Raw genomic sequence first — 18,388 nt, 5'->3', positions numbered from 1 at the left:
TTTCTGTGATGACTGAGGACGTTCAGCCTCTAGGCTGTTTGTACATCTTCTTTTGTGAAATGTCTGTTCAACTCCTTTGCTCCTTTTAGAATTTGGTTATTTGTCTTACTGTTGAGTTGTAGGAGACCTTTAGATATTCTGGACACCAGTTCTTTGTCAGATATGTTCTGTGAATATTTTCTTCCCAGTCTGTGACTTGTCTGTCCATTTACTTAATAGTGTCTTTTGAACAAATGTATTTTATTTTAATGAAGTCTCCTTTACCAGTTTTTTCTCATTTATAGTTTTTGCTTTCTGTGTCCCAAGAAACCCCCAAATCAGGAAGATATTTTCCTGTGTTTTCTGTGAAAGTTTTATGGCTTCAGTTTTATGTTTAGATAAGTGATCCATCTCGAATTAATTTCGGTTGTGGTATGAGATGCTAGTTCAAGGTTAATTTTTTCCTTGTGGATTACAGATGTTCCATCACCATGTGTTAAAAAGTTTTTTCTTCCTTCACTGGATTGCTCCGGTGCCTCAGAGCAGTCGTGTGCATGTGGGTCTATCTCAGCGTTCTTTATTCTCTTCCACTGATTGATTTGTCACTGTGTCAATACCACACTGTCTGGTGTGCTGTAGCTTTTTACTTTAAGGCTTGAAGTCACGTGGTGTAAGTCCTTCAGCTTTGCTCTTTTTCAAGATAGCTTTGGATATCCTTGGTCCTTTGTATTTCCAAATTTTAAAGCCAGCTTGTTAGTGTCTACAAAGATGCTTGCTGGGATTATGATTGGACTAGAATCTAGAGATGAATTTGAGGGGAATTGATATCTTAACAATATTGGCTATTCTGATCCATGAACATGGTATATCTCTCCATTTATTTAGAGCTTCTTTCATTTCTTCTAGTGATGTTCTGCAGTTTTCTGTATGGAGGTCTTCCACATTTTTTGTTAAATTTATTCTTAATATTTCATTTTTTGATGATATTGCAAATGGAGTATTTTTCACTTCATTTTTCAGTTGTTTGCTGCTGATCTATAAAAATAGAATTGATTTTTGTTTATTAACCTTGTATCCTGTGACTTTGCCAAATTCATTTATTAGTTTTAATAGTTACTTTGTATATTCCTTATAATTTACTATGTAAACAGTCCTGTCAACTGAAAATAGACAGTTTTACTTCTTCCTTTCTGATCTTTGTGCCTTTTATTTCTATTTCTTGCCTTATTGCAGTATGTAGGACTTCCAACACAGTGTTGCTTAGGAGTGAGGAGAGTGGACCTCCTTGCCTTGTTCCCAATCTTAGAGGAGAGCATTCAGTATTTTCACCCTTAAGGATGCTGTTACCCCTTATCAGTTGAGGATGTTTTTTCCCATTCCTAGGTTTCTAGGAGCTTTCAACATGAAAGAGTGCTGAATTTGTCAGACTTTTTCTGCATCTTTTGAGTTGATAAGGTTTTTCTCCAGATGGTTAGATTTGAATTTATTACCACACACCTCAAATGGGCACTTGTCAGAGCCTGCCACTGATCCTTCGTTTTCCTTGTAACTGTATTTGCTCTCAGAGATGACGTTTTCATACCATCTTCACTCCTTACACCTCTCATCTCTATACCTCCAAAACTACTAGCCACTCCTCATGCTTTAGAGAGAAAACATGCTATCAGCATGGAGTTCCCTCACCTGTCCTCTTTTAAATGGCCAACCACCTTCTCATCTCCCTCATGTTCAAAAAGGGAAGAAAGGATTCTGTCATATAAAACCAGCTCTCCTGCTGGATCTGATTGCCTTTCAGTTTATTAAGCAGCTTGCTCCGCCAGTTATCCCATCTCTGCTGCATTATCAGCCACTCCACCGACATGCCTGGTGGCTCCTGTATTGCAAAACAAAAACTTCTTTGACTGGTCATGTCCCCCCAGCCCTTCCTGCCTTTCTGCTTTTCTCCAGGCCAGAGCTTCTCCAGCAGGTGCCTGCATTCCTTCTCTCCTCTCTGTCGTGTTTCAGCCCCGTCCAGTCTGCATTCTCTCTCCAACCCCCACCAAAGTTAGTCCCGTTCTCCAGATAACCTCCGTGTCATCAGATGCTTCGTCTTCTGTAGGCTTCCTCGTTACACATGTTCATGGCTTTTCTCTTCTCCTACTTAGTCTCCTGACCTTTCACCATCTCAGGGCCACACAGGGGCCGTGTCTCTTCTGCCTGAGCTCTGCAATGGCCTTATTCACCAGGGCGTGCACCCCCAATGCCTGGGACACCACCCCCGTTAGCTTCTCAGTGTTATGTGTGGAATGAATTAAGTATGTACGTAAAATTGTATCAAGCAAAGCAGTAAGAATCTATTCTTTGAAGAATATATTTGAAATTAAGTTTTGTTTTTTTTTTTACTGTTGATTTAATTTGGGGGCCATTGGGTTTAAATAAAATGTACTTGTTTCATTAAAATCAGTTTTTCATATACCAGGTTCTCCTGTAATGTGGCTCAATCCTAGAATTAATAAAGCTGAAAGTAAATTCTTTTTTCACCATTAAGGTTATAACTAGATCAAGATTAGACTCTGGTTTTTAACCTCTGATTTTTCTGAGGGGCCTAGTCTCTCTCGCTCACCATTGTATCCGTGGTGCTCACCAAGGTATGTGGTGGCCGAGCAGAGGACCAGGCTTCTCTGAGAGTGCGTACAGTCGAACTTGATGAAGAACAGCTTTACCACACTGACGCAGCGCAGGGAGGTGATAGCACTTCACCGCTAAATCCAAATGTAATGAATGAGATTAGCCCCTTTTTGAATATGACCCAATTCAAGCGACTGTTGTTTTTGAAAACCAGTGTTTTGAAGACTTTGAGGAGTTCCAAAAATCTGATCATTAGGTCCATTTTTGTTCATCCAACACATGTGCATTCAGTTCCTGTTCTGTGCCGGGCAGTGTTAGACCTGGAGACACAGCGGTGAAAAGCGAGGCATAGCCCCTGTCTTTGTGAAGCTCGGCCTTGCTGGGGACACTGCTGTATGGCAGCTGCACGGGTTACTCATGGTAGCTGTGACGACTGCTACAGAGGGTGGAACGCCGCCAGGCCAGGATGGCACAGCCTGAGTGAGCTTTAGTAAGTGTAACCCCTGACAGGTGGCAGTCCTTGAAGGAAGAATGTGTGTTAACTGGGAAGGGGGCACCTGAAGAGTAAGACATCGGGTAGGGACGGAGAAAGAGCCTCGCCCCCCCCCCCCGCCCACCTTGTTGTCAGGGAGCTGAGCGTGGCGGCCTGGAGGGCACCAGCCATTCAGATCATCTTGCTGACCCTGCTTGCCAAGCACGCTGTGGTCACAATACCCTTGTCTATTTCCTAAGGTCAGAGAAGTGTCTGGTCCTTAAGGAAGTTGCTTTTCCTGCACATAAATTGACATTCTAGCTATGGATCAGTCTTGTCTTGTCAACAAGCGCTTGAACATGGCAGCCTAGAGATCATATCATTCGATCAAAACGGAGAAGGGTCCCGTACCTGGGCCTCGCAGGTGGGAGTCGGGTCAGGAAGGGGCCGGCAACACCCCGTGTGCTGCCCGGCCTCCCCTACCTGGGCCCCTCCCATCTGGCATGTCCCCAGTTGCGGCAGTCACCTGCCTTTGCTCTTTTTTATGAAAGGTGAGCCTGCTGCTGCAGGAAAGGGAAATGGGAATGGTTCTGGGCACCTGGCACGGTCAAAATGACTGTGAGTAAATCCCAGAAAGCGCTCAGCCTCATGTACTTGATGTTACTGCCTGCTCCATCCTAAGTAACAGCAAAGCTGGTGTCCTTGCCTGTAATTTTTTCCCAGGAGTATGGGTTATGTCACGTGGGATGTGACTTGAGGTGACACTGGGGAAGCCAGTACCTCGTTAGACATTAAAACGATTGACGCTAGGTCTTCCTGGAAATAGCTTATGTCCTCATAAAGTGGATCCTTTATGAGACATCTTATTCCGTTTTAGCTAGTAGTTTAGTTTCTAAACTAACTGATGGGTGTTGTTAAGTTACATCATTTAAATCCAGCAACAGAGCTTATTGAAAGAAGCCCTCTTAAGTGGTTGTGCCGTTGGTTGTCTGTGTGGATTTTCTTGCAGGGAGCTTCCTTGGTCGGGCTCCGCACGGGCAGAACCACCGGCTGACCCGCCTGCTGACCTCTGCCCTGGGCCCGCCTGGTCCTGGTGCCCAGGCAGGGCCTTACTTGAATTCACGGGTGGGCGGATGCCTGAACCCCGCACCCTGTGCTTCCTCTCGCACAGAAAAGGGCAGGCTGCGTGTGGAAGTCATAGTCTAGACCCTTGCCTCTCCGAGCTTTCCTACCTTCTGGAATTCTCCTGGCCCCTGGATCTGAACCCAGCCCAGGCAACTACTAATAGAACAAGGTGGGGAGTGGGCCGAGACTGGGGTACGTGTGGGAGATGTGAACAGCTGCCTGTGGAGGGCTGCATTTTCCTTCTTTCCTTACGGATCTTCAGATCTGTACCTGCTGTTTCCTGTGCAAGATGCTGTGTACATGTGTTTTCTAACCCGGTCTTCTGAGTCAGTGGTCCCTGCTTTAAGGGAGAGGCAGGGCACGGTGGGGGAGTATCTGTGATTTCTTCCTAACAGTACTGTAGGAAGTAATGTAGCTGTCGCCCCCATTTAACATGTGCAGAAACTCAGAAAAGGTGGTTCATTCAAAGAACATTTGCGGGCCTGTCCTCTGTCAGGGACTGTTTTAAGTGCCACAGTATACCTGTGAGCAGGACAAATGAAGTTTCTGTCTTGGTAGAACAACCTTCTCGAGTGTGTATCAGGAGCAGACAGTGAGCGAAGTGAACAAACAAGATAATTACCAGGTGCATGCCGGGGATGAAATGATTTGGATGATACGAGAGCCAGTAACTGGTAGGGCCTCCCTTTGATGGGGTGCCAGGGTGGCGTGTGAGCTGAGGCATGAGCCAGCCATGTGGAATGTTAAGAGCAGGTGAGGCGTGGTGAGTTTACCCCCATGTGTCTGCTCCACAGCTCCCCCTCTTTATACATCCGTGCAGCAGTGGGGTCATCCCCAGGCACCGCCATGTGACAGCGTGCCTGTTCAAAGATCGCATGGGGCTCTGCTTTCAGGTGACTTAAGCATGGATTTGTTTTTGTGAGCAGATTTTGCCTATTGTCAGGGGGATAAATATGCTTGCGTTTCTTCTCCTTTCAGCCGACACAGAAGATGTGTGCATCGTAGAGAGACTCTTCTCGAGCAGCCTCGTGGCTATTGTGAGCCTCAAAGCGCCCAGGAAGCTAAAGGTTTGCCACTTTAAGAAGGGGACCGAGATCTGCAACTACAGCTACTCCAACACCATCCTGGCCGTCAAGTTGAACAGGCAGGTGAGTGACAGTCCTGTAGGAATCCCCCTGCCCTGTGCGCTTTTCCACCTGCTGGCATTTCCATCCTGGCCTTTTGAGTTCTGGGGGCAGTTCCAGAGTTTCCCAGTGCCTCCAGGATAGAGCAGGTGGTCCCGGCCTGCCATTCAGCCACCTCTGCCCTCTGGGCCGTCCACCTGGCTTTCCTCACCCTGCTGACCAGGACAGAGTCTCCGTTCCAGCCACACTGTGTTTCTTGTTGCAGCAGTTTGGTTCAAACCGTTCCCTTCGTGAGGAAGGCCCTTCCCCTTTGCCAGACTTACTGTTGCTTATCCTTCAAGAGGCGAGTCTGGCCGTTTCTCTGCATATCCACCACTCGTCTGCGGAGCTGCAGCATGGTGTCTCACTCACCTTTCTTTGCTTTTATAAACGTTATTTTAAAAAATTTCTTCCCCTTTTAAACTATAAATTCAACTTTTGATTTAAGATGAGGGACCTACTACCTTTTGTACCTTCCCCCAAACTAGCACGCCTCTTGGGTGGAGCAGGGGCCTGGGGACTAGGCCTGGAGCTTATTGTATGAAACCATCTCTTGGCTTTTGCTTACCCCTGACAGCACTGCCCTAAGATGCTTCAGCATTTTTTATTTACAACAAAGTGTCTCTGCAGGGAAGGCTCACGACGCAGCCAGATAAAGAACATAGACCACTACGGAGACCCATGGTTTCTGGGCTGCGGTGGCCACTGGATAAAGCCGCCATGGCAGAAGCCTCCCAGGAGACTAGAAGTGGCCACTATCCATTAAAACCTAGGGGTACATTCACATGCAGCTCCTGGGGAACCGGGTGCTTTCCTGGTCTCTCTCACATAATTCTCCCCCCGAGAAAGCATCACCTGCGAGTCTGGTCATTTTCTTTCAGTGGAGTGAGAACTTCAGGTCAGTTGCAAAGTAATCTGAGTGCAGCACCCTTCTAAATTTATATATACGTATATTTTTAAATCCCTAGACTTTTACTTTTCTCTTACCCATGCCTCGTTCAACAGCAATTTTTTAAAACAATCTGCCTTACCAAATCTCTCCAAAGTGTTCAACCTGGTTTTCATTAGGGGGAGGGAGAGATGAGAGGGAAACCAAAACATAGATAAATAACACACACTTTTCTTAGCTATAGTTTATCAGTTGATATATTTAATTAAATCGCGTAATTAGTATGACTAGTACCACTGGCATACACAGCGTGGGACCAACTGGCTTTAGACAGCACCGAGTCGGTGGGCAGCGCGCCCAGTGGGACAGGAGAGCCCCTGCCGGTGGCCCGCGTTCTCGTGCCGAGCGTCCGCCTGGCTCTCCGGAAGGAAGGGGGTGCATGTCGGGGGACTTGGCTGCAAGTGCCTGTGTCTCCCCTCTCTTTTCTAGAGGTTGATCGTGTGCCTGGAGGAGTCTCTGTACATCCACAACATCCGGGACATGAAGGTTCTACACACGATCAGGGAGACGCCCCCAAATCCCGCAGGTAAATTCACCTGGGAGGAGGGAAGCCCTGTTTCCGATTCCGCCTAGAGGGGAGAGATTTCTCTCCTTACAGCTTCTGCAGATGCAGTCAGATTTGAAACACGCTGATCTTAGGCCACACTGCCTTCCTCCTCGGGCCGGTCTGGTGACCATCCGAAGTCACTGCTGTGGCCCCATCCAACTCTGGGATCCCTCAACAGTTCAGGTCCTTGACCTGTTTATAATTCCACTATCACCTAAGGTGGCGGATTGGGGTCTTGAACTTGAAAGACAAAATGCAGTGAGCAGGCGGTGTCGAGCCATTTCTGATTTGTGGGTCTTGGTTAAATCAGGGCTGAGTTGTGTCTCACGACCAAAAGGGGCTCCTCGGCCTGAGCAGCCTCTCGCGCCCGCGTGTGTCCACAGGCCTGTGCGCGCTGTCCATCAGCAACGACAACTGCTACTTGGCGTACCCCGGCAGCGCCACCATCGGGGAGGTGCAGGTCTTCGACACCATGAACTTGGTGAGGCTTCTCCTCAGGCCAGCACGGAGGGCACCTGCCACCCTCGTTCCGGGGGCTCCCTACACAGTCGTCCCCGCTCACGCCTCTCAGGGCAGCGCGGGACGGGTAAACTCGGCCTCCCACCCCGCAGCGTTGAGCTCAGGCAGTGGGAGAGTTGGCAGGACTGCAGAAAACTGTATGGCTGAATTACCTGGCTTTGTCTTGAGGTTTTGAGCACCATTTCCTTGGACCCCAACCCCGTTAAATCAAGTGAATTCACAGTTTGTATTAACCGGTACTTTAGTAACAGCAAATTGGCATTTGCTGCCTCCTGAGTAGATGGCAGCACAGGGGCTGTCTCCTGCCGCCTGGCAGTTTCTTCTCACGCGGGCTGTCGTCCTTTTCAGAGAGCTGCCAACATGATCCCAGCTCACGACAGCCCTCTGGCGGCCTTGGCTTTCGACGCAAGTGGTACCAAACTCGCCACAGCCTCGGAGAAGGTAAGGCCTGCTCTGTTGTCTCCCCGCGGGAAGCTAGTTCTAAGGCTCCACGGACTTCTCTGCTCCCCTCACACAGCCAAGTTACCAAACAAGTGTGTGTGGCCACCAAATCACAGAGGAGCCCAGTGAAAGTCCACGCGGGCCAGAGTGTGCTGCCTTGGAAGGAGTTAGAAACACACTTTTTGTGCCCTTTCTAACAGTAAAACTAATATTGTTTGTCGTAGAAAATATAGGCATTTACAAAGGCTATGAAAAGGCCATTGCCAGTCATGCCACTTGCCCAGTGTTTTTTTCCAACTCTGAAGCTAACACATTTATGGTTAGAGAACTTAGAAAATATTGAAAAGAATAAGAAAGAGTTGATATAAATACATTTCAGTGTATTTCCTGCCATTCCTTTTATGTTCATTTAACGAAATTGGGATCATGCTATATGCATCATTTATCATTTTTTTTAACTCTACATTATATTGTATTTCCCTAAGTTAAAAAACTTTTAATGGTGTACAGTATTCTATTGTTATTTACTTAAACATTACCTTTTAGGACATTTTTATCATTTTTAACATTTTGCTATCGTAAATAATTTGTGTGTTTTTAAGTCTCGTATATAAATCTTGTGTGTGCATCTCTGATTATTATCTTAAGAGATTCCACTAAGAAGAATTTCTGGGTTAAAAGGATATGGCCTTTTTTAACCCCTCCCTCTCCCATATGTAGGAGAAAGCTGCTTTGGTGGCCTCTGACTTGGGCCTCCTGGCCTGGTGTGGCCTCCTTGCTCCTCACCTGCCCTGCTCCATCTTTCTCCATGTCGCTTCCTCTCTTACTCGTACAGGTTCAGCCCTCTGCTCTTTCTCCTGGAGATCTAACTTGTCCTCCTGTCTTTGTGCATTTCTCCTGAGCTCCGATCATGCTCTTTAGTTTCCCACTGGCTCGTTTTACTTTGATGCCATCTCACTGCACAGTCCCCTCCCCAGGTCTCTCTCCCCTTCGAACCACCCAGCCCAGGCAGACACGGTACAGATCGGCCCACTTTCCCTTCCTCGGGGTCTTTGCAGCATGCCTCTGTGTGACACGAGTCACCATTTGTATCATGGACTGTGTGAGCTCCTTTCAGTTCGTGCTCACCTTGGATCCCCTCCACAGCTCTGTAAGGCAAACATTTCTCCATTTTTTATCAGAGGCTCAGAGAGGGTGAGAAGTCTGCCCAGGGTCACCCAGCTGGGCAGTGACAGAGGGATTGGACTCCAAGCCACATTACCCACCCTGTCCTTTCCTCGCCCCTCCAGGAGTCGAAATGGCCACACAGTTCTGCTGCTCCTTGTTGAAAGCAGAGTCTTACCATCATGTTTTTATTAGGTCTTGGAAAGGCCAAAGCACTTTATGGATGTCAGGGCCAATAAGGAGCAAACATTTGGTTTGCTTTTAAACAGAATCCACTGCGTTTGTGGAATTAGCCCCACTGTGGCCTCCCCAGTGGTGCTGTGTACCAGATGCTGGGCTGCACACCTCGGCCATTGCGTTCACAGACTGGCAGTCACACTGTGATGAGGCAGCTGTTGATTAGAATGACACAGGAGGTGTGTTGTCAAAATTATAGATAAATCGAGAAGTGTAGGCCATGAAGAACAAAACTTCTGCTTTGGTTATTTTTGTATATATATGCATAAAATGTTTTACCCCCTAATTCCTAAGTAATACCATACTTTATAGTTGGTGTTCCTTACACTCAGAGAGATCCACTCTCCTTAAACGATGCTTTCTCATCCCGTTACATCTACAGCCTGATTTGTGCTGGCTGCGCAGGGCATCCCATGGTGTGAGTTTCCGTAATCTAACCATTTCCTTGGTGGGCTATGTTTTAAGTTGTTTGTGGTTTCTCTCTATTTATAAACATGTCAGTTATTTTTAAAGATAGAATTTGGGTAGACCTTTGTAAATATTTCTAGAAACTGAATTCAGTTTCCTGTTTTTCAATGGCCAGAAGTTTGTAGTCTTTGTGTAGTTCATCTTTTGTCATTATGTGAAAAGTCACCCCATTCTCTGAAAAAAGATTCTTTTTGTTTAATTCTTCCTATTTATTCATTTATTTTTATATTTAATGGTATGAACCTTCTATCAGTCTACTACTTTATGTGCTATTTTCATACTATAGCTTAATAACATTCTTTTACTATCAAGAAGTTGAAAGTCCTATGCATTTTTGTTTTTTTGCCGATCCTCTTGTTCTCCCAGATGTTCAAGTCCCAGCTCCCCCGCTTAGGGGTTGGGGCGGAGGGGTGAGTAGTGGGGGAAACTGACATCTTCAAAAGATTTGCTATAGCTCACCATTTATTCATGTTTTCTTTTGTCTCAGTAAAGTTTTCTTAGTATAGGTCTTGCCATTTTGTAAGTTTGGATTAATTCCTTTTTAGGCAATTAAGGACATTTTCCAGCTAATCAGTTCTCTTGATCAATAACTTAAAGTGGCAGGAAAGAACCTCAGCAGGGCACTTAAATTTCATCACACAGGTTAAGTAGTGGTTCCCAATGTGTAGTGTATGATTAATTGGTTTTATTTTTAATAGTTTAAACTTTAAATGACTTAGGAAAAAAAATAGAACTCATATTCCACATTTGACTTCATGGGTATTAGTGTTTAGAATAAGTGGTAAAAGTAGACCAATTTAAGGAAAAGATTTAATACGCAGTAAACAATATAGAACAAGGGGAATGTGCCAATGTGCCAGTGACAAAAAGCACAAGAGTGGTGTGCAAAAGTGAAGCGCTTTTTCATGTCTGCTGGGATGATCCTATGGAATTCTCCCTTTAATCCATGTATGTTCTGGAATACTCTCAGCCATTGTCTTTTAAAACACCATCCCTCCCCATTCTCTCTGTCTTCTTGCTCTGGAACTCCAGTTAACCTCATTTCTGTCTTTGCATTCAGCCTCCCATGTTTCTCTCCTCCCACACTTTTCTCTCTCTCTGCATTGTGTTCTGACTTCTGTTTGGTCTTTCTGGTTATTGATTCTGCCTTCAACTGTGTCCGATAATGTGCTGTTTAATGCATCCATTTTCATTTCTAAAAGTTTTATTTGGTTCTTTTTAAAATCTGTCTGGTTGATTCAGAAAGTCACGTAAAATCCCATTTATATGAACTGTGCTGAATAGGCAAATCCATGGAAACAAAACAGAGATTAAAGGTTCTCAGGGGCTGAGAGGAGAGAGGAGTGGCTGCTTAACGGATATGGAGTTTCTTTGGGGGATGATGAAAATGTTCTGAAATCAGAGGGTGGTAATGGTTGTACAACAGTGTGAATGCATTAGAAGCCGAGAAGCTGTATGCTTTAAAGTGGGTGAGATGGTGAGTTTTATATTGTGTATATTTTACTTCAATAAAAAAAACTACCTGGTCAAAAAAAAAGTGTGCAGAAGGCCCACTGGGAGACTCGGAGCAGAGGAGTGGGCCTCAAAACACCCTTCCCGGCCCCGTGCAAAGCTGCCACTGAAAAATGCACCACGTATTTCATTTGGATGTGAAAGAAATAGAAAGAGTCTATTTTTTACTTAGCTAAAATCCTTTTTTTCCCTCCTGTCACAGGGGACCGTGATTCGGGTATTTTCCATTCCAGAGGGACAAAAGCTCTTTGAATTCCGGAGAGGAGTTAAGAGGTAGAGTATATACATCTTCAGAATTGATCCTGAAGGTTGTATCTTGATTTTGGTTATATATTATCTGTCACCAAACAATGAGGAAATTCCAGTTAAACACGCAAGCCTTTCGATTTCAGCCTGACTGGGCTGTCCATTGAGGTATGGTTAGGTCACAGAGGGGAAAGGAGTGTTTATAAAAGCAGACTCGAGTTTTGCTCGTCTGTGGCTGCACGGGAAGGGACGCAGGATGGCCCGGCGGGCCTGGGCTGGACAGACCCACATCACCAGCCCTGCAGTCCCCTTCACACGCCCCAGCTGGCTTGGGGCTGCAGCTCAGCGACTCCCGTTAGCCTGAGGGGTGTCCCTTCGTCTCCCCTCTCTGGGGACCTAGGACCAGTGCCCCAGCAAATGGCTGTGGCTCTCCCTTGAAAGGCAACATCCCTTGATTACCTTTACGCCACACCTCCCTGGCCTTTTCTCTTCTGCCGCCCCTGCTCAGCTGCCTCCTCCTCCTCTAGCTTCTGCCCTGGAGCCTCTCCTCCTCCCCGCACACCCTTCCTGCACAGGGCTGGCCGGGAGGGCCGTGCCCAGACGTCTCCCCTGTGCGTGGGGCAAGGGGTGCCTCCCAGTCACCCAGGCCTGGATGGCGCCCCAGCTGCTTATCACCATCCGTCCACCCAGGGCCCGAGCCTGAGGGACCCAGCATCAGTTCCTTTCTCTTGTTTCCTGCATCCAGTTACTTTCCAAGATCTGCTGGTTGTCCCCAGAGCCAACCATCCTTCCCATCTCCACTGGTAGCCCTGAGCTCGGTCACCCTCTGGCCTCTTGCTGGAGCCTCGTCCTCGCCTGTGTTCTGCTGGTGGCCCCTTCAGTCCACTCTTCACACTTGAACCTTTGAAGGGTCAGTGTAATCAAAACCCTCAGTCCAGTGTCCTGAGCGCGGCTTACCAGCCCTCCCAGGTCGGGCCCTCTCTTTTCCTGCAATATTTTGGTTCCTCTGCCCAATCATTCCTGTTCCTAGCCTCGCCGTTCGGTCTGCTCCTTGGAAGAGCTGACTTCTCTCTCCGCTTGGGCCCACACGTGCCACTCATGTGCTTGGCTGTCTTGCCTGGTGACCCGTCAACGGTTAGAACCCCTGAGTCTGAGCTGAGCCTTCCTTTCCTTTATGGTTAGATGGTTAAATCCTCTGCTCCTTGCTTCTCTAGTGCCTTCCACCTTTATTTTTTATCACTCTTTTGCTTATAGCCAATTGACTTTCTGCACCTCCACCCGAACAAGCTCCTCCAGGCGAGAGCCATGCCTGTCTGATTTATCCCGAGCTTTGGGACAGTGCAGGGTGCATTGTTGACACTCCGTAAATTTTTACTGAATTGATTAAAACTCCGTACTGTGACAGGCCTAAAAGTACCTTTCATTTCTAGGGTTGTGAGTAAATTCGGATTAACTTGATGGCTTTAGAATTTTTACATGGCATTTTAAAATGTACTATAGAGGCAGATTTAGCATGTTGGAAGTTTTACTTTATTCTTAAATATTATCAAGGTTTCTGATTTACCCTCTTGCATATTAAGAATTGTAATTTAAATTATTGGATTTTCTTTTACTAGCCTCAAGGCTGTAAGTCCATGCTATTTCAGCTAAAAATGGTTTAATGAAGTCCTGATTCCCTTTCATTTTTTGGAATTGCAAAGAAAATTGGCTTTTGATGGGTATATTAAAGAATTGTTCCTATTCAGTACTAACTTTCAGACATTTTCATGTCTTAAGAAATGTTTTGAGTAGGTGGATGGGAAGGAACAGGAAAGCTACCAGTAGACCCAAGCACACCATTATGGGATTCTTCTCCCCGTCCCTCTGGTTGAGGTCCCTGGGGCGGAGCTCGCAGCCATGCCCCGGAAGGCCCCCGTGACTCACCCTCTCTCCACCAGGTGTGTGAGCATCTGCTCCTTGGCCTTCAGCATGGACGGCTTGTTCCTCTCCGCATCCAGCAACACGGAGACTGTGCACATCTTCAAACTTGAGACTGTGAGAGAAAAGTGAGTTGCCAAAATACGTTGGTTTAAAATGTGTTTTTTAAAAATCACTTTGTCCCTGGTTATCCTGACTGAATGGAAATGTCCGCACAGAAATTGTCCTGCTTTTTGACACTGCTTGCCACCAGATCTGGACTCAGCAGTAAAATCGGTTTCTTTTTTTCCTGTTTAAAATGATGTTCTACTTTGGGAAGTATGCAAGAGAGAATGTGGGGAAACTTGAGGCAGTTGAGGCTAAAGGTGGATATCTTTTGGTCAGTACAAATGCCCACCTGTATGTTTTTCTTGTCAACAAAAGCATTTATGATTAGACTACCCATTGGAATGAATAGTTGTCTCCTTTAAACCTGCCTGTATATAAGAAAAGAGATGAGAAGTTTTTCATTTTAGAAGCAGTTTATATTAATCATTTATCTTTTCTCAAATTTTAGAAAAGAAGAACATCCCACTAGGATCAGTATTGTCTATTTATAGTCTGTCTTATTCAGAGAAGTGTTTAAGATAACTTACAAAATGTGTGTAAGACGAACAACAAGAAATAATGGGCTGCGGGATGAGATTTGTCCTCATGAGGTATACAACAAGTTTTCGGAAAGAAACAGCTCTAGGGCTGGGGCATAGATGTGGCTGGCTGTGTTCTCACACCTGCTACTGAGTTGAGGGCTTCGTCATTTGCCGCGGTCCGACGTGGCTGCTCAGGCGCTTGGCTCCTTCTTGCTTCTGAAAGCTGCGCGGGCGTTCTCCACTCACCTTCCCAAAAAGACGTGCTGTGTGATGTGCTTCCAGGCCTCTTGAGGAATCGGTGTTTTCCTTCAACCTGTTGTGTTTTGTTTTTTTTTTTAAGAAGTATAGTAAATTTCTCTTTGAAGTCTCGAGGCCCATCTTGGCCCCTGTGGGAGACCCCCAGTGAAGAATGTGGCTTGCCGTGTCGGCATGACCTCTCCTTCCCGCAGGCCTCAGGAGGAGCCCACCACCTGGACCGGGTACTTCGGGAAAGTGCTCATGGCCTCCACCAGCTACCTGCCCTCTCAGGTGACAGAGATGTTCAACCAGGGCAGAGCCTTTGCCACCGTCCGCCTGCCCTTCTGCGGCCACAAAAACATCTGTTCACTGGCGACGTGAGTAGAGAGGGGCACTTGCCTCACCTTGCCTTTGCCCCGTGTCATCGTGGCTGCCCCCAGGACCCCAGAGGGGGTGGTTTGGGATCCCTGGCCTGCTCCTCCTGACCCAGAAATAACTGGCACACTCAGCACTTTGCTTTAAGGAAGCGTTTTGTGGACATGGAGGAGACCATAAAGCGCAGCAGGGCTGCCACGAGACATGGACGTGCTCTGTGCTATTCTGTTTGATTCCAGAAACTCTCCCTCTTTGTTTTTGTTGTGAATAGACTGTTAATGAAAACCTGATGAAACTAGCAAACTTACCTTTGACTCAGCCAGGGAAGAGACCCCCATACAAACGAGCACCCGCTTAGCTCCGTGAGTCCGTGCTCATCATCCATGTCTGGGGGGATAAAGGCCTGAGCCGTCTGAGATTGCCAGAACTGATGCATTTCTGGCCCACAAAAACAACCCCTGCACGGAGCCCAGGCCCTCAGGATAGCCCAGACGTAGCTGCAGAGCAGTCGGGACTGTCCAAAGTGGAACCACGTGGGAAAAGATGGCCTGGAATCTTGTAAACGTTCTTCTCCATCCTTTTTATCGGACTAGCATAGTTGAAAAGGTTTCTGAAAGTCGCCCCCTTGGTGAAGAGAGGAAGCAGGCACTTGGTGGGCCGTGGCCGTCTCCCGTGGGGTTCGGTGTGGAGTCACCAGGCACACCCTCGGCCTGCAGCTCCAAGCCCAGTGCACGTGGCGCAGGCCTTTATCCCCCTAGACGTGGATGGTGAGCACGGACTCACGGAGCTAAGTGGGTGCTCGTTTGGGTGGGGGTCTCTTCCCTGGCTGAGTCAGAGGTGAAGCTGCTAGTTTCATCAGGCACTTTCTGTGAAAGTTGGGGTCCCAGAGTGTGACTGGCTTTTACTCCCACTAGAATTCAGAAGATTCCCCGGTTACTGGTGGGCGCATCCGACGGGTACCTGTACATGTACAACCTGGACCCCCAGGAGGGGGGCGAGTGCACCCTGATGAAGCAGCACAAGTGAGTCTGCCGGCCGGGCCAGGGCCTTCCCTGTGCCCCCTGCATCCCTCTGCTGGCCCTTTGGGACACCACATTCACTCATCTCTTCCCATCCCAGCGAGTCAGGCACGGAGGAGAACCCAGGGCAACTGCTGCTGTCTTTCTGAGCTCCGCTTTCCCAGACAAGGTTCAGTTCTGCCAGCACAGGGAGGCACAGGCTGTTGCTGGCGGCCGGCTGCTGCTCTCCCCCACCGGCCTGCCGGCGCTCCTGTCTAATGGGCTGGGCCAGGATGACAGAAGCGGCAGGTGCTACAAGGTTCCTGCCTGTGGCAAGACGGGGGAGAGCATGGGCCATCGGCCTCCTCAATCCTATAATGCTGTTCTAATTGGGGAGAAGGTGGGGTTGATGTCTTTTTATAGGGAATTTTATTTATGATCATCAACCTAAAATGTGAAATAAAATTGTCTCATTAGGTAAGTCTTTTTTAGTCAGACCTTCCCTGTAAAAATCTGGGCAAAAGATGCCTGGGGGGTTATTTCCAAGCCCCTCCTGTGGAAGCACCTGCGGGTGTGCCTCCAGCGAAGGGCCGCCCGTTGCCGCGGGTCTGCTGCCAGGGCACACGTGGGCCCCGGTCCTCCCATGGGAGACACTGAGCCTGGTTCTGCTTCTCTCCCCGCTGCAGGCTGGACGGCACTATGGAGACAACCAACGAGATCCTCGACTCCGCGTCTCACGACTGCCCCTTGGTGACTCAGACCTACAGCCCAGCAGTAGCAAAAGGTACTGCCGTGCCTCCGTCTCCCACCAGACTTGGTGAGGGCCGCGGCTCACCCTGGGGGTGAATTCCGCCAGGCCGGCCCCTGCCCAGAGCCGCCCCGCTCCCAGCTTCCACCCAGAACACAGGCGAGCTTTGGAAACGGGTGTTCTCAAGGCCTCTCACGGCTTGATTTCATTTTTTTCACTTTTGAAGAAAATGGTCCTCATGGCTCAGGCTCCTTTGGTGCAACTTAATTCATCCCAAGGCTCACCATGTCCCAGCCGAAATCGCATCAGAAGCCAAACGTGCCGGGCCTTTGTCCTGGTTTTTGCCCTCCCACCCTCAGTGCCCCTCAGCAGCCAGGGCCACACACCTGCTCTGCGCCAGGTGCCCTTCCAGGTGTCGGGCTGCAGCTGTGAGCCGGAGCCCCGGGCCCGGCACCCGTGGTGCTTCCTCCCCTGCAGGCGGGTGCCAGGGAACACTGGGCTCCTAGGTGCCGGAGTGATCTCGGCCCTGACCATTCCATGCCGGCACCGCCGTCCTTCACGAGGCTTCCCCTCGAACGCAGGCTGCAGACTCTGCACCTTTGGCTTGTCACCATTGCTCTAAACAGCCCTTTCATTTAAATGACGCTCGGAGTGTCTCTGATCGTTGTTTGCTGCATAACCCGTTTGAGAATTGCTTTCATTCTCCTTGTTCACGAAGGAAAAGCTGCAGCCCGTCCCTCAGGAAGGCTCTGTTCCCTGGGCAGGCATCTGTCTGTCCTTTATCAGTTTGGGAAAATAAATGTCTCCATCTGGTCAGTCAGAAGAAAGGTTACAGCTCAGAATGTCTTAGCATGGGCTGCAGTTCATAAGCGCCGACTGGTGTTTCCCCAGCCCAGCCGCCCGTGTGTGTGCCCCTCTCCCAGCCCGGCTCACTGCTGGTCTCTCCGCAGCCTGCCCGGGCGAGCTGGGAGCCGTGGGCGGGGCCTGCCTGGAGGACGAGGCCAGCGCCCTGCGATTGGATGAAGACGGCGAGCACCCGCCCATGGTCCTTCGGACGGACTGAGCTTGGCCTGTGAACCCCTGAGCAGAGAGCATTGGCTTGCCGGAGGACCTTGTGTTATGCTGCTGTGAACTTTGACCTGAATTGGGGGAGAGGATGGCAGAGACTTTAAAAAAAAAAAAAAAAAAAAAAGATTATAGCTGTAGTCAGATTCTATACTGTTGAGAAATACATTGTTTTCACTTCAGTGGCTTTTAATTCTGCTTATGCATTTTAGCTTTCTGTTTTCTGTTTTTGCCAAAATTAACTGTTTGGTGAAGTCCTTGAAACCTCCTTGCTTTGCATGCGTCCTGTGCCAAGCCAGCCCTGGAGAGCGAGAAGCTGCTTTATCACAAACTGACATCACTTGGTTTTTTAATGTCTGTACATAGCAATGAATGTGCCCATGTGGTGTCGGGTGGGGCGGGTCCCCCTCTGCTGGGCCGGGGTCTCCTGGTGCAGGGCTTGTCATGTGCCGGGGCCCTGGGAGGAGAGGCCTCTCCCCATAGACTCCCGCTGGACCCCTTCTCCCCTTTTTGTTTTGTTAATTAAATTTCTTCCAGATTGGATTCAGAATTCTGGGGTTTCTTCCAGAATGGACTTTATTTCTGATCTTGTTTTCCACGTGGAAGAGAGAGTGGTTACTTTTGACATTTAAAACCTTTCCTCCTGAGAGCAAATGAACTTGAAAAAATACCTGGGAGGAAGGAAAATGATCTAGTTTGCTAATTAAATCATCCGTCCCTTTACTTTCATCTTCCTGTTGAACAGTTGTGTGATTTTTTTTTAGGAAATTTTGTGGCTACTCCTGTGTCCAAGAAAGCCCAGCCTCACATGGGACAGGTGCTGGAGCTGTCGTCTTTCCCAGGCTCCAGCTTGCCCGGAGGCTCTTCTCACACGTGACAGGGACGGCAGGGACAGGTGGGAACCTGGAGCGGAGCTGGCAGCTAACGCCTGCCTACCTGGCCAGGAGGATGTGTGCCTTTTCTGTCTTAACCTTTAAACATTTGTTCAGC

General features: G+C 48.2%; 1 protein-coding gene across 2 annotated transcripts in view; it reads left to right on the top strand.

The window, feature by feature from the left end:
* Positions 1-18,127, top strand: part of WIPI2 (WD repeat domain, phosphoinositide interacting 2) — a 33,122-nt gene extending 14,995 nt beyond the window's left edge. For both annotated transcript variants that reach the window (XM_037814390.1, XM_037814391.1), the window contains 10 exons: positions 5,162-5,331; positions 6,725-6,821; positions 7,226-7,323; positions 7,710-7,802; positions 11,386-11,456; positions 13,367-13,474; positions 14,425-14,589; positions 15,502-15,609; positions 16,272-16,369; positions 17,284-18,127. In XM_037814390.1, the coding sequence (XP_037670318.1) occupies positions 5,162-5,331; positions 6,725-6,821; positions 7,226-7,323; positions 7,710-7,802; positions 11,386-11,456; positions 13,367-13,474; positions 14,425-14,589; positions 15,502-15,609; positions 16,272-16,369; positions 17,284-17,396 (1,121 nt within the window). In that variant the 3' untranslated portion in view covers positions 17,397-18,127. The remainder of the gene's footprint in view (positions 1-5,161; positions 5,332-6,724; positions 6,822-7,225; positions 7,324-7,709; positions 7,803-11,385; positions 11,457-13,366; positions 13,475-14,424; positions 14,590-15,501; positions 15,610-16,271; positions 16,370-17,283) is intronic.
* Positions 18,128-18,388: the final 261 nt, after the last annotated feature.

This window comes from Choloepus didactylus, chromosome 21 (genome assembly GCF_015220235.1).
Source record: "Choloepus didactylus isolate mChoDid1 chromosome 21, mChoDid1.pri, whole genome shotgun sequence".
Classification (NCBI taxonomy): Eukaryota; Metazoa; Chordata; class Mammalia; order Pilosa; family Megalonychidae; genus Choloepus; species Choloepus didactylus.
The sequence above is the reverse complement of the archived record's forward strand: the minus strand, read 5'-3'. Positions and strand labels throughout refer to the sequence as shown.